Consider the following 14,952-nt stretch of genomic DNA (forward strand, 5'->3'; position numbering starts at 1 on the left):
TTTATCTTTTTGGCTAATTCATTTTTATGGGATGAGTGTAGGAGAAACTGAAGCAATAGCCTTCCATAGCAGTAGGCATACATGTAGCTTTTACTGAGGGCTAGTACCTTTGCCTGGATTAAAAATGGTTTTCATTTAGTAAAGTTATTACTATTTGTAAATTATCTTCTGGGCATGATCATTAGAAAACTGATAAAGAGATAGACAGACATATATTTGAAGAAAAATCCATATTTGGGGTACGATTTTCAAAAGTGCCTAAAGGATTTAATCCCATTGATTTCTGCTCCTAAATCCTTTAGGCATTTTAAAAATCTCCTTAATTCCTAATTTAAATATGAACTAATAAAGCTGTTTTGTCAGCTTCAAAAGCTGGTAACTTCACAACTGCTAAACTGATTTTTTTCTCCCACTTGACTCTTGTGTTAAGACCTATAAAATCATGTCTAAAAGAAAGAAATTCAGTAGTAATAAGCGATACACTTATAAATGTGCAATTTATAGTACTCTATAACCATGTGTACAATGATAAAGGTTTATACCAATTAATGTATATGTACAAAAATTTGTATGTAAGCCACAGTACTAACAGGCGATAGCCAGTCCTGAACCAGCGAGGGGCTTAAATCTAATGGTGTGTATTCACTGACACCAAAGCACTAATTGGCCTTTATGTGCACTCTGTTAAAGAACTATGGAATTTTTTTCTTTTAAAGAGGCAGAAAAATAATGCTAAAATTATGTACAAAAACCTAATGGAATATTAAGTTTACACAGTTAAGTTCTCTAAAATCAGGAAATACAAAAGCTAAGTTTGACTATATGACCTTCTTGCATTTAGGCCTTAGGATCATTTTTAATTATGTGCACATATACTAATTAATGATAAATGAAGTATAACTTTTTCACCTCTCTAAAGGCATGTGCTGATTCCTAGGTTGTGAGTTAGTGGGAGCAGTGAGAAGGAGAGAATGCATATTGGTTTGCAACCTAACATAATAAAGTTTTTTACCATGGTCTTACAAGAGAAATGAGTGTCTCTGTGATGGCGTGGGGGAAAAACAAGCCAAAATACTTTTTTTGGGGGGTGTGGGGGTAGAGTTGGAGCTCATCTTCACAGTGGAACAGTAAAAAGAAAAGACAAATTTTTTGCTTCTCAGTTCATGATTTTTGAGTGCTTAACTGGACAATCTTAATGTTGCATTAATATTTTTGCATTGAATGCAGAAATCTTTGCTGTTCTAAAATCTTCTTGTGTATTTCTTCCTCCACCCCTCAGTACCTTCAAACCTAAAAAAACTTGCATATCTTCGAGTTTTCCTTTGCTCCAGCTCTGTTTTGCAACCTCTGATCTTCCAGCCACAAAAATTGATGAGACTTCATAGCAGTTAAGGAGTGGCACTGACTACAGAGGGGTTGTTCAAAGCAGTTAGTCCTGCTTTAAACAGAAGTGCTGCCAGCATCATTTGGCCTGTCGGAAAGCAAGAGAATGGCAGTTGGAATGGAACATAGATATATTGCATGGCAGAACTGGTTCAAAATTGGAAGTAATCAGTGAAAAGTTGTTTCAGGAGTGTTTTGCTATTCAAAAAGTATCACAAAGTTCAAAGTTTTGAGGTAGAGAAAATCCAGTTGAAACTAGGAGACTGACCATCTTGTAACTTTGCAGTCTTAAATGTTTTCAAATTCTAAACTTAACTTTATTCCAAATCTTAACTTAGCTATTTAAGTGTTGTATTAAATGTACTTATATACTGGAAGATGAAAGAGCTTAGCTGGGAACATATTCCTGTGAGGGAATTGAATACCTCATTTCTATGACTCTCTGAAACACCTGGTATTTCTTTAAGAAACTGATTTCAATACACTGTATTTTTCAGTTCTACTTTGCTGGCTTTCATCATGGAGTTGCTGAAGAACTCCATTGCTATGCAAGAGCAGATGCTTTCCTGTAAGGGCTTTCTTGTGATAGGACATTGTCTTGAAAAGGTAAAACAAAATCACTACTGAGCTAAGGTTAGCTTATCAGAATCCTTTTGCCAATATTTTTCTGTATTGTCAAAGTTTAAAAACAGTTCTGTAAACATGAGTCTAAAGAAGCCTTTTTTTTTTAAACAGTCTTCCAAAGTCCATGTTACCAGAGTTGTGCTAGAACTATGCCTTGCATTTGCTAAATACCTGAGTAATCTGCACAATGGGATTCCCTTGCTTAAACAGCTGTGTGATCACATTCTCCTTAACCCTGCAATATGGATTCATACACCAGCAAAGGTAAATATTTTGGTTTTGTTAATCATGTATCAGTTCAGGTTAGAACATACATGGTGGTGGTGGTGATGATGATGATACTGTTCTTAATGAAGTGGCATCCAAAGGCCCAATCAGGATCCCTCCTCCTTTTTCCTTTATGCTGCTTTTCCTGGTGAGGATCGCAGCGGCAGCATGGAAAGTAGGGAGGACCAGACCTCCTTTTCCTCAGCTACAGGTTCCAGATCCTCTTGTGGGATTCCTCAGCATTCCCAGGCCAGCCGGGAGCTATAATCCCTCCAGCGTGTCCTGGGTCGGCCTCGGGCCCTCCACCCAGTAGGTCGTGCCTGGTAGAGTTCTAATGGAAGTGTCCCCGGGTCATCCTTATAAGGTGCCCGAACCACCCCAACTGCCTCCTCTCGATCCAGAGGAGTAGCAGCTCTACTCTGAGGCCCTCCTGAATAGCTGAGATCGTCTCCCTATCTCAGAGAGTAAGCCCAGCCACCCTGCAGAGAGAGGTTTCAATCAGGACCCCATTGTTCTAAATGCTGTATGTACATAGGCTGACACGGTCCCTGCCTGGATAGCTAAGGTTCTAATTGAAGATCTGGATAAGTAGCATGAAACTATTTGCATTCCACTGACTAAGCAGCCTTTTAAAATAGTATTGTCCAACTTACGCTTCTGCTGTGGTGTGAATATGGAGTTTAGTGAATTGGTGCCAAATGATTCCAGATTTAACTATAATGTAAACCAAAGATATATCATCTCAGCGATACTATAGAATTACTATATACATAAAGTATATCAAGGCATAAAAATATTTGCCTGTACTAATTTCCAATCCATACTGGTATAACAGTTTGCCAAAATTGAAGCCAGAACACTCTCAAAGATTATTTTGAACTCTTAATAGAACAAAAGACAAGTAATTTAGCACTCAGGGAGAAGTACGGAAATAGTATAGGGTTGTTTAAAGATGCTGCAGGCAGTGCTACACCTGTTTTGTAACTACACAAGGAAAATTTATTTTTCATGGCTTGTAATCTGACATATTTCAAGAGCATGAAATTCACTTAAAAGCTCCTTCATCATCACAAGGCTAAAAAACTTGACATTCTGTCGTGAATTCCGTAAGCTGAGCCAAAGTTAGATACAAATAGGTTTTGAAGCATCATGAAGGAATGATGTAATATGGATACAGCTAAATTAAGCCTTTATAAAAGCATTGGCAGCATCTTTTATGTTTGCAGAAAGGGAAATAAGCAATACAAATCTATAAGACCATAACTTTATAATGAACTGTTTATATGAACTTTACAAACTGTTTCATATTAAGGGCATACTTTCCACTTGAAAATCCCACTTCTAGAAACTCTAGTAACACTCAAGATAACTATAATTGAAAAGCTAGTAGAGAGAATGTTTTTCTTCCTGTTTAGTTTGATTTATGCATTTGACAGCTCTTTGTGTATTGTCATTTTCAGTGTTCACCCTGTATGTCAATTTTTTCTAGCCAAACATAAACAGAAGAACAAGTAAACACTTTCCAAGATGGTGACAGGATTTTGCTGTTGCTTCACTTTGTTTTGATCATGTTGGAACTTGCAGAGCCGCTGATTGATTCCTGATAACTTCTGTTGGAACACATGGTGTTCATTAACCCTATCCTGGATGTAAGGGAGTGGGAGTGGCTATATAGACAGAGTAAGGGCTTGTCTACAAGGAAGTTAGTACAAGATAAGGTGTGAGTTTACAGCACATCCTGCACTAACTCCCCGTGTGGACACTTACTGCACACTGCAAGTGCACTTGGGCACCTTAGCTTAGTACACTTTAAAGCGAACTAAGCTATTAAGCTAAAGCACATGCAGGCATTTTTAGTGCACAATAAGAGTGTCCGAGATTGGTGTGGACTGATCCTCCCTTAGGAAGAAAATATAGGAACAGCCACTATAAGAAACTATAGGAAAAATATTGGGCTGGAATTTGTTACTCTCTTTTGTAAATAGAAACAAACTCCAGTAAGGGGGTGAGTTTTGTACAATGCGTCAGAGGCTGTGTTTTGGAAAGTGAGTTGCTTGGACCCTTACCCATTTTTAAAGACTCTTCTAAAAATAAAAAAATTAGACCATGTTATGTTTTGGATGCTCTGACTGAAATGGGAATTGTTAAAATGTCACTGTAATAAAACAGTAAAAATGTCATTGTCCCTTGTCTGATTTAGACACGCACTAATGTCTATAGCACTATATAACATAGATACTTCACAGAAGAGGAACTTTTCAATTAGGGAACAGTAGCACCTGAAATCTTTTTTATTGCCCTTTCATTGTGATCCAGAGAAGGACAGTGACATAAATTTTTTATTCTGGCAGTTAGATGTAGCTATCAATATTGCCAGCCCTAAGCATTTAAAAAAAAAGCCCCCCAGAAATGATGAGATGGAAGACAAAAAGGGGGGATTCACACATTCAAACTTCTTTTCACAACAACCATGAAAGCCAAAATGTGGTGTTTTAAAATGAGATTCTCTCATATTCACATGACTCCAGAAGCTTGGACATTTAGAATTACACTAAGTATCATGGAACTTGTGGTAAAATCAAGAGTTTTTAGTAACTATTTGGTGAAGCTACCCTAGTGAGTATCTCCATTTACTCTGCTCTTTTTTACATTAGAATTTTTTTAAACTAGATAAAATTAAAAATGTAATTCTCTAATCTACTACCATTTTGACTTACCTCCCTGTTGAGTATGTGAAATCCTAGCTAACATTTTCAATTTGTTCTTAACTGGGTGTTGTAGGTTCAGCTGATCCTGTACACTTACCTGTCTACTGAGTTCATTGGCACTGTTAACATATACAATGCAGTTCGGCGTGTTGGGACAGTTCTTCTGGTAATGCACTCCTTAAAATATTACTACTGGGCCGTGAACCCTCAAGATCGCAGTGGTATTACTCCAAAAGGTGTAGGTATGTATACATTGTTCACCCTTCATCAACACATGAGCATTCTGAACCACTTCACTTGAAGTGCATGGTTTTGTGTGGTGTGTGGAATGGATGGGATCCAGGCAGTATTTCATTTGGTGGAAGGATTCAGCATACCAGTTCAAACAAGCAGCTTTGTCCATCTGGTGCTTTCTTTTTTGCCCCCGTCCCCCCCAGACCCTGAAGAGAATAAATATATGCCCCTAACCCCAAGGATCTATGTACATTATTAGAATATATCATACTGGGGATGATGATAAAAGTGCAGAGTATGGCCATTCTTATGTTCTTATGAGCTCAGAACATAGAGACTTGATGCTTAATACTGGGACCCACGACTGTGGAGTTGGCAGAATGGAAACCTAACTCCTGATGGGCAAGGGGAGCCCCATGCTTTCCCCCCGCCTTTTGTTCCCAATTGGAAGAAGGGGCTCTGGGAGTTCCTATCACCCTTTCTTGGATTAAGGGTTGTAGTGTACTCCCTATGGTGTTGCCTCCAGCTGGTAGTTGTGCTCTTCATAGTTCCTCAGCTACCTTGTTACCAGCCTAGGGTGGGAATGGGGATTGGAGAGATCTGGTAGCTGAAGGGAATATAGGTGTACCCAGGAAGTTCTCTCATGCCAGTCCTCCATCAGGGGCCCCTTAATCCTGTTCCTCTCAGTACCACCAACTTCTCAAACAAGGGAAATTCACTAACAAAATTTGTGGAAGGGAAATTACATTTGCTTGGTAGTGTGTTGAACCCTGGAAGGAATGAAGATTTTTTGTTAGTAAGAACTTGTCTACTCATAAAATTGAACTGGTTTACCTAAAGGTATGTTTCTTTACTGATTTAGTGAAACTAGGGCAAGTTTGTGTAGAATACTTTTATTTCAGTTGAATGGCTTATTTTTGATTTGAGCTAAATTGAACCAAAGCACTCTTAAACTTAACCAAAGTCCATCTACAGAAACTTGCACCAGTTTAACTAAATAGGTTTAAAATCACATCTGTAGTTAAACTTGTGCAACACAAGACCTCATAGAGTTGTTTGAATTTGTATATTCTTCTGTTAAAATTGGGGTTGTATTTGCCCCCTCCCTAGGCGTAGCTAACACAATGAATAGCCTAAGAAGCTATGATATTTGGATCTTTAAAATATTTCAGTGACCGATTATTTGTGGAGGGAAAGGAGAGAGTCTTCTCTGAGAGTCTTGGGTCTCTAAATTGGGTTTCTCTAACTTGCAAGATAGTATTTGTATACAAGAGGTGTAGGAATACCTCACAACATCATGTATTTATCCATAATATGCTAGTAGCAGCCCAAGCAGAAGAAGCCATTTTATATTGATTAATACTATAGTGTAATCATCTCCTGAAAATATTAATGAGCTGAAGTAGAAATTCTATTTAAAAACCAAACATACACAAAATAATTAAATATCAAAGTCTGGAAATACTAATTTAAAGTTATAGTATCAACTTAAACTCATTCTTTTACCCCAATCCATGATGTTTCGTGCTTGATTTAGACACTGCAAAAGTTTTAATTTAAATGAAAAAGCATTAAAAGAAGTTTTAATATAAGGTTTTATAAAACTTTGACATAGCCTTACCTTGTAGACTTAATTAGTGGTCAGTTCACTACACTATTAAATGTTAAAACAACATGTAGTAACATGTTTCCTGTGGGAAGCAAAGCAAATCAGTGCATTTGAAATCGTGCTCTGGCATATAAAAATATAAAGTATCTTACATTTTTTTCAAAACTTTTAAATTAAAAATATATTATATGCTTTAGTAACAAGATAACCATCAGTAATTCACATCCAGTAGATAGATAGTATAATATATCCATCTTTTTGTATGTTTTTAAAGATGGACCACGCCCTAATCAGAAGGAGATTTTATCTCTGCGAGCATTCTTACTGATGTTCATTAAACAACTAGTGATGAAGGTAAGGCGACTATAAATGGAGATTCTATTGTCCATGCTGCCTTTCCCATGAAATGTGTAACACTGACTCCATCTCTGCTGTGTACTACTCAGTATATCACCTTAACAGTCTTTAAAGTATGTTGAAATTTTGGTGATTTTTTGTAAGCAAATAAGATACTTGAAACAACACTGAGGGTGATCCTCCCATTTGGCCTGCTAATGTAAGTAGCATGAATTGATAAATATTTGTTTAAACTATTTCTTGTCAAAAGTAGAGCTGTTGGTACGTAGTTAATTTATGAAGTCCCCTCCACCAAGGGGAACATAAGAACTCTCTATTTGATGAGATTCAATCTCCTAAATCTAATCGTGGCAGAACCAGATGCTTCGGAAGAAGCATTAGTGTGGACAGAATAACTAGCTGTAGAAGGCTGTTATCCTTTATGCAGACAAGCCACTAGAGGATAACACCGTTTGCCAGTCAGCTTCACAAATATTTGTCAGACAACAGAGGACTGTTGAAATTCAGGAATCCTAGGTTCAGTTCTAGGTTCTGGAGGGGAACATTCTCTAGTGGTTATAAATCCTTCTGCTCGTATCTCTGTGCTATGCTTTCCCCTGAACCAGAGGTTCTCTGTCTGTTTCTCTTCACTTTCCACCACACTTGTCACCTCTCTACATTTGAATCATACTTTGTCTTTCTCCTCCATGCTCCTTCCGTACCAGAGGAGAAGTACTGAGAGCCAAGGAGACAGACTCCCTGCTCTCAATTCTGGTCCCCTGGAGCCGGGAGGACCAATTGCAGCAAAAGTCCTGCTCAGCCCCTTAGCTGGAGCATGCTAATAGCAGATGAAACCTCTGCGTGGTTTAGCCACTAAATTCTAAAGAGCCTTTACTGAGCATTTGCAAGCTGCTTTTTTTCAGCTTGCAAATGAAAAACAGGCGGGCGGGCAAACTTTTTGGCCTGAGGGCCACATTGGGTTTCCAAAATTGTATGGTGGGCTGGGTAGGGAAGGCTGTGCCTCCCCAAACAGCCAGGTGTGGCCCAGCCCTGCCTCCTGTCTGACCCCGCCCGCCCCCACACATTTCTTGCCCCCGATGGCTGTCCCGGGACCCCTGCCCCATCCATCCCTCCCTGTCCCCTGACTGCCCCGACTGACTCCCGCTTCCCCTTCCAGCCCCTCCTCTCATTCCTGACTGGCCCCCCCAGAACTCCTGCCCCATCCAACCCCCCCCCCTTCAACTGCCCCCCCGGGACCCCTGCCCCCATTCAACCCCATATTCCCTGCCCTCTGACCGCCCCGACCCCTATTCACAACCCCGCCCCCTGACCACCACCCCGAACTCCCCTGCCCTCTATCCACCCCCCCCCGCTTCTTGCCCCCTTACTGCGCTACCTGGAGCATCGTTGGCTGGTGGTGCTACAGCTGCACCGTCCAGAGCATCAGGACAGGCAGCTGCACCATCCGGCTGGAGCCAGCCATGCCACTGCGCAGCACAGAGCACCGGGTCAGGCTGTGGCTCTGCAACTGCGCTGCCCGGCAAGAGCTCGCAGCCCCACTGCCCAGAGCATTGCGCCGGCGGTGCAGTGAGCTGAGGCTGTGGGGGAGGGGCCTGGGGCTAGCCTCCTGGGCCAGGAGCTGAGGGGCCGGGCAGGAGGATCCCGCGGACTGTAGTTTACCCACTTCTGCCTTAGAAGCTGTCATGGCACCTTAGATAAAGATAAATCTATCTTGTGTAGCTGTTCAGCTTTATGTGATACTGTCTTGTATAGTGCTGTTTAATAATTATTTTGTTATGCCTTGAAAGAAAGCTGCTAGATACAATTTAAATTTTATTTTTTTGAGGATTATGGAGTGAAAGAAGATGAATTGCAGGCTATCCTCAATTATCTGCTCACAATTCATGAGGTAACTTTTTGTATTGTTTTTTGCTATTCTTGGTAAGTCAAGGAAAATTTATTCACAATTTTTTCAAATAAAAATATCCTCTCTTGCCACAAGATGGCTCTGCAGTAAGAAATAACAAATATAGTCCAAACCTAGAGTGCAGTGTGTTGAATTACCAATATCCTGTAGTGATTTAAACACTATATTTAATAGTAGATTGAGGTTCATTAAGGTAGTAAGTCAAAGTAGTTTCCTATGCTGTTCAACAACCTGATCTATCAATCAGAAAAACAGATGGCAAGAGTGACTTAAAAAAATCCTTATTTTATGCTACCTAAGTAATATTTTTGGTTTTATTTTTCACCGTTTTTATTCTGCTTCTTAAATAAAACAATACATTGAAAATGTGAATTAAAAATAAGAATGTTAATGAAGTCTAAGAGAAGCTTGTAAACTTAATTGCGAAAGAATATTGGTTACCATTGATATATCTGCATCTTCATATTTTAGCACCAGGAAAAGGCACTTTATGCCAGATGTAACATCAAAGACAAGGAAAATGGGACCATAAATCTAACTGAACTAATCTCTTTAAGGGTGCTTGAAATGGGTAAAATAAGGAATTAATTGAATTCACTTCAAGCAGTACAGATTTATTTTTTCTTTGTGTTTACACCTATATTTATCCTATAGTCTCTACTCTGGTACTGGATTGAGTGTGCTTGGCTGCAGCATGAAATAAGCAATCCAATCCTTCTCCTTTATGCAGAAATGACAATCTGGGTAGCAGCTAAGGACTTATCTATATGGAGACTTAATGCGTGGCAAGCTGGGATGTGAATCTACACTGTGCAAGTTTGCTATGCAGTAGCTGACCGTGTGGACTCTGCTACCATTCACTAAAAGTTCTGTAGTCAAAGCATGTTATGGAACTTCTGTGCATGACAGTAGAGTCCATATGGCCAATTACTGCAAGTTAGTCTGCTGTACATTCACATCCTGGCTTGCTATGCATGAAGTCTCCATGTAGAAAAACCCTGAAAATGAAACGCATCACAGAGCTTTCATTCAAATTTTGTAAATGGAAAGGAGGAGTTAACCTTCCACTCTTCCTCTTATTTTAACCAGCTGAGCCTGTGTGGCCTAAACTGAGAGCCAGGGTTGTTGAATCCTTAATGAAGCAATCTTTTTTCTGTCAAGCGATTAACATAGGTGTTAAAGAATACAAAGAAAACAAAATGTTCTAAACATGCCATAGGAAAATAGCCCTACCCTCGTCATCATGCTAATCAGCCATGACATCTGTGAGGTCATAATGTTGCCATACCTTAGAAGGGCATAGTCTTTCAGGATATACAAGACCCAAGTGTCTAATGTGTAAAATGAGCAGGACATTTTTGTTGAAAAATTTGTGAAAGTAGCTTTTTATATATCACGAAGAATAAGAAATGGGCACAAAGTTGCATTTTATTTCTTCGTAAGTCACCTTTAAATAAAAGCAATTTACTTGGAACAAATTCGTAAGCTGTGGTTAAATGTATATGCCTCAGACAAACTGCTTAAAAAAAACCTTTGCTAGACAGGTATAAGCCTAAATTATCTACTTTTAGTATTGCCTATGAATTCTCAAAGTTTTTCATAGTATAGGCCACAACTTTAAAAAAAAATCTCATGAACTGCCACCCTTTGGAAAATTTGCTTTGTTCGTTTTTGTTTTGTTTTGTTTTAATTCACTGAATGGGTGAAGTGTGTGTGTGTGTGTGTACTTACATAAATGTGCATGGGAGGTATTGCCGCATAGTTCATTCCCTGTCACACATGCACAAACTTCCCACTATATACAAAACAATGCAACTTCACCACCACTACGCACAGATCAACTAATTCTACCTAATCCATTTTCTCTTTTGTTGACCCTTTAATTTCCCTGTACCTTTCCTGTTCCTTAGTACTCTCTCCTGGCTCCTTTGAGCCTGGCCTAGTTATTTGGATTCTGGTCTGACTCCCTGGCCCTGCTCTACAGTTTACAGCTGCTACCTAAAGAACTTCCTTGGCCCAAAACCAAGGCCTGGATCATACTGAATTATTTGCAATGACTTTTAAAATTTACAGTAATGTTCTAATCTAGCAATTTAGCTACTTAATTTTTAAATTCAAATTCTGTGATTTATTTTTTAATAGGATGACAATCTAATGGATGTCTTGCAGTTGCTTGTTGCTCTGACATCAGAGCATCCCAGTTCTATGATTCCTGCTTTTGATCAGAGGAATGGATTACGGTAAGTTAAATTTAATGCGTAGGCAAAAGAGAACAATATTTTGGCGATACTGCTATTCACTGGAATTCCCACGCCACTTTGAGTCATTTCAGTCCTAGTAATACAGCTGTAAACTCCTTTTGGGTGATTTTTTGTGTCCAGTTGTTCTCTTGGACAGAGTTCACATTGGTTTTATTACTTAGGAATTGTTAATGCCTCCAAGCTGTCAGTCATGCTCTGACAAGTAGTAGTCAGTTTGAGTTAGTCTATACTCCTATGTTAATCATCATCCATTAACATCTAGCCTGAAACCTCCCTTTCCACGTCAATTCATTGAGAATTTAGTAATGGGACAATTGCAGCTAAACTAGCTAACAGATTTCTTCTGATCCTTGTTAGCTTTTTCACTACTGAAAAGTTTTTTTTTTTTCTTTTTCCCCCTTTTCTTCCCCCACCCTATGGTGTGTAACCTACTGTTGGCAACTTCTGTCTACCTGTAGGCCATGCTCAATATGTTGAGAAATGCTGTTTCATGGTATGCTGAGTGGATAGTAGTAGTTGAGGAAAGGAGCTATGACATGCTATTTCTAGTAAAGCCCAGTAGAAGAATTGTTGTTAGGAAAATGGCATTAAATTACAGTTTTGATTTTATTTTGTGCTCTCAATGGGTGGCCTGATAACTGAACTTTTCTAATTTAAAATGAATCCTGTGTGGATATCAGGGGAAAGTGTGAGCATACAACCAAATATAAGAACTGTTCCTAGAAGGGTACTTACAGCAGTAATTCACTTGTTATATAAAGGTGTATTCTCAATTCATACCTTTTGTTGCAACTACTGATTAATCCTGGGTTTTACTTTTTCCCCCCAGTTCCCCTATGTCAAGAATCATGCAGTCATGTTCATAATTGTTTCCACCCTCTTCTCAGTGCTAGTTATTTCATCTGTTTTGTTCAGCTTTGACTTCATTTGTATGGTAATATTATGTTTTGGGAAACGAATAAAAGCTCTAAATAATAAAGTATTTGAATGCCATGTCAGGTCTCTAACGTATTGTATTTGTTTTTACTTCAACTGGCAATAAACTTTTTTCTTTTTATTAAGTAGCATAGGGGCAGCTCAGTATGAATAGTGAGTCGCCTGTGAGAAATCTTTGTTTTTCTGTCTCATTTGTTATATTCCTTACTCCTGTACTGTCTCCAGCCATTTAATTGGCTGATTATATGTCTAGTGCATTTGATCTGAAAATTTAAAAAGCTGAGTTAAATGATACTTTCTCTCCATGTTTAAAATAAAATTAATTTTTTTCCTCACACAGGCTGTATAAATATTTGGGTGTCTTTTCTTAAAATTAAAAAATAACATATATTAGCTCAGAAATAACCTATATGGAAGTTGAATGTTTTCCATGATACTGGATAGTCCTGATAGTGTCTTGTAAGCTGGCATCTTGTAAGGATAGAGAAAATTGGGCTGTGTTATCTTCCTCTATCTTTTGTACTCTGCTGATGATATCCCACCTGCCTAGCTAGTTACATTCACAGCTGCTTCACCCAGGTTAAAATAATTTTTCGTGTTGCTTGGATTTGAATCGCTGCTGACTCTTTACCCTCTGATTCTGGTACTGAAGAGAAGGGGAGACTTTTTTCTTTTGTTTGGGTGTGTTGGGGGCAGCTGAGGTTATGGAATAAATTTATTGGGAGGGTTTGGGTGTGTAAACAAAACAGTCTACTTTGTTCTGTTCTTAAAAGTATCAACAGCCAGGTATTTATATGTTAAATAATATTGTCCTTTTCATTAGTTTTGATACTAGTAGAAATGCTTATGAATTTTTCCCTTAAAGTTCTAAAAATGTATTTTCATAAAAAGAGGCACACGGCCCAAAATGTTCACTGTACAGACTGGGGGACTTTATCATCTGCATTCTCATAATCAATACAATTTCATGGAACATTAAGGAATTACATAATCCATAAAAAACTATTAAGAGCTTATCTCATCTGGACAGAAGCCAAGTGTGGTTGATGCAAATTCAGGAGATCTAGTGAATAACAAAGACAACCAAACTAAAATCACATCGGTTGTAAGTACGTCACGATGGTGATGATGACATTGGAGCAATCTTATATTGATATTAAGTGTACAATCGAGAACAGAATTTATCCTCTCAGGACACAATTTTAATTTATTTATTGTAGTATAGTAGTGTCCAGAGGGCATGGCCACCAGACCAGTCGTCATCAGCTGGCAGAGTGTCTATACTTAACACTTTCTGCTATGAGACTGCTTTCAGTTGCTTATAACATTGCTAAGTTTTAATTATATGGGCTACAGTTTTTTATGTCAGGTGTCTGCCTCAGGCTGAATTGTTTTATTTGGAAAGATTTAGCCATTTCTGAGAAGGTGGCAGGAGCCGCATGCCTACTGATGAGGATAAAAAGAAATAATTAAAATATACCTATCCCTTGAGCCCCCATCCTTATTGTGCACTGAGTGAGGTATAGGTCCTGTAGGGAAAAATAGTAAGTGACCATCTAAAGATCATGGTTGCATGGGCAATCTTAATTCTGGCATTTTCTAGTTCCGGCATTTATTTCTTTGGTATATTTTCGTATAGGTGTTTTTGGTATGTTACTCTCTGTGTGACCTAAAAATTAGACATTGCTTATTCCTTTCTTAATTATTTAAAGAAGTGCTCAGTGTGTCAATTTGTATCTCATATGAAGGATGCAGCATATTGCCCTTTAGCAACATACTGGGGCATTGATTGAGTGCTAGCTGAGATGGAAACGTGAGTGTTGCTTGTTTTCCAGTAAAAATTTTGAATGAGAAGTTCAAATATAGATATATGCTCTGGAGTAAAACTTGGGAAATTTTGCACATAGATTACTCATCAATATATTTGCATGTTGTCACTTTTAATTATGTGAGATTCTAACAACAATGGACTGTTCAGTGCTTTCTTCTCCATTGAGCAGGTATTGTAAGGTTAGGATGAGCAGACGTCCCGTTTTTAAAGGGACAGTCCTGTATTTTAGTCCTCCCGCAGGTGTTCTGACTTTTTCTAAAAAATGGGCAAATTGTCCCATAGTTTCTGCCCCTCCCCCCCTGCCCCAATCAGTACTGGCTGCTGCTAGCCATATGCTGGCGTGAACCCTGCTTGGCTGGATCCCTGCTCGTCAGCCGCCTGCCCACCAGTGATGAGGGACAGGGGTCTAGTGGTTGACGATGAGGGTGGATGTGCAAGGCTCATGGCGGGGTGTAGATGCAGCATGTGGGGCTGGCTGCTCCCCCTGCTGGTCCCTCAGCAAGCCCCACATGCTGTGTGCTGTGAGCTGCGGTGGCTGGTGAGGGTGGGCAGGCGCCAGGCAGCGGCCGGCTACATGTCAGCTCTGCTGCCCACCCATTGGCCCTTTATGTTCTCCCCCTCTCACTGTCCTCTCCCTACTTTGCCCCTTCGCTCCCACAGCCCTGCTGCTCTTTTATATGCCCCCCAGCAGGGTGCATCCCACTCCCAGCGCTGTTCAGAGAACCAGCCCCCTGGTCAGAGTGCTCAGCTCACCAACAGCCTAGCTGGCAGGCTCCTTCCTTCCCCCACTGCCTCTGGCTGGGCTGGCACCCCGGGAAAGCCCAGACCCTCCGGCC

General features: G+C 39.5%; 1 protein-coding gene across 4 annotated transcripts in view; it reads left to right on the forward strand.

Moving 5' to 3' along the window:
• Positions 1-14,952, forward strand: part of LRBA (LPS responsive beige-like anchor protein) — a 571,438-nt gene that overhangs the window by 84,091 nt on the left and 472,395 nt on the right. For all 4 annotated transcript variants that reach the window (XM_054029329.1, XM_054029332.1, XM_054029331.1 and 1 more), the window contains exons 12-17: positions 1,881-1,989; positions 2,119-2,271; positions 5,056-5,224; positions 7,100-7,179; positions 9,008-9,070; positions 11,231-11,328. In XM_054029329.1, coding sequence (XP_053885304.1) covers positions 1,881-1,989; positions 2,119-2,271; positions 5,056-5,224; positions 7,100-7,179; positions 9,008-9,070; positions 11,231-11,328 — 672 coding nt within the window. The remainder of the gene's footprint in view (positions 1-1,880; positions 1,990-2,118; positions 2,272-5,055; positions 5,225-7,099; positions 7,180-9,007; positions 9,071-11,230; positions 11,329-14,952) is intronic.

This window comes from Malaclemys terrapin, chromosome 5 (assembly GCF_027887155.1).
Source record: "Malaclemys terrapin pileata isolate rMalTer1 chromosome 5, rMalTer1.hap1, whole genome shotgun sequence".
In the NCBI taxonomy this organism is placed as follows: Eukaryota; Metazoa; Chordata; order Testudines; family Emydidae; genus Malaclemys; species Malaclemys terrapin.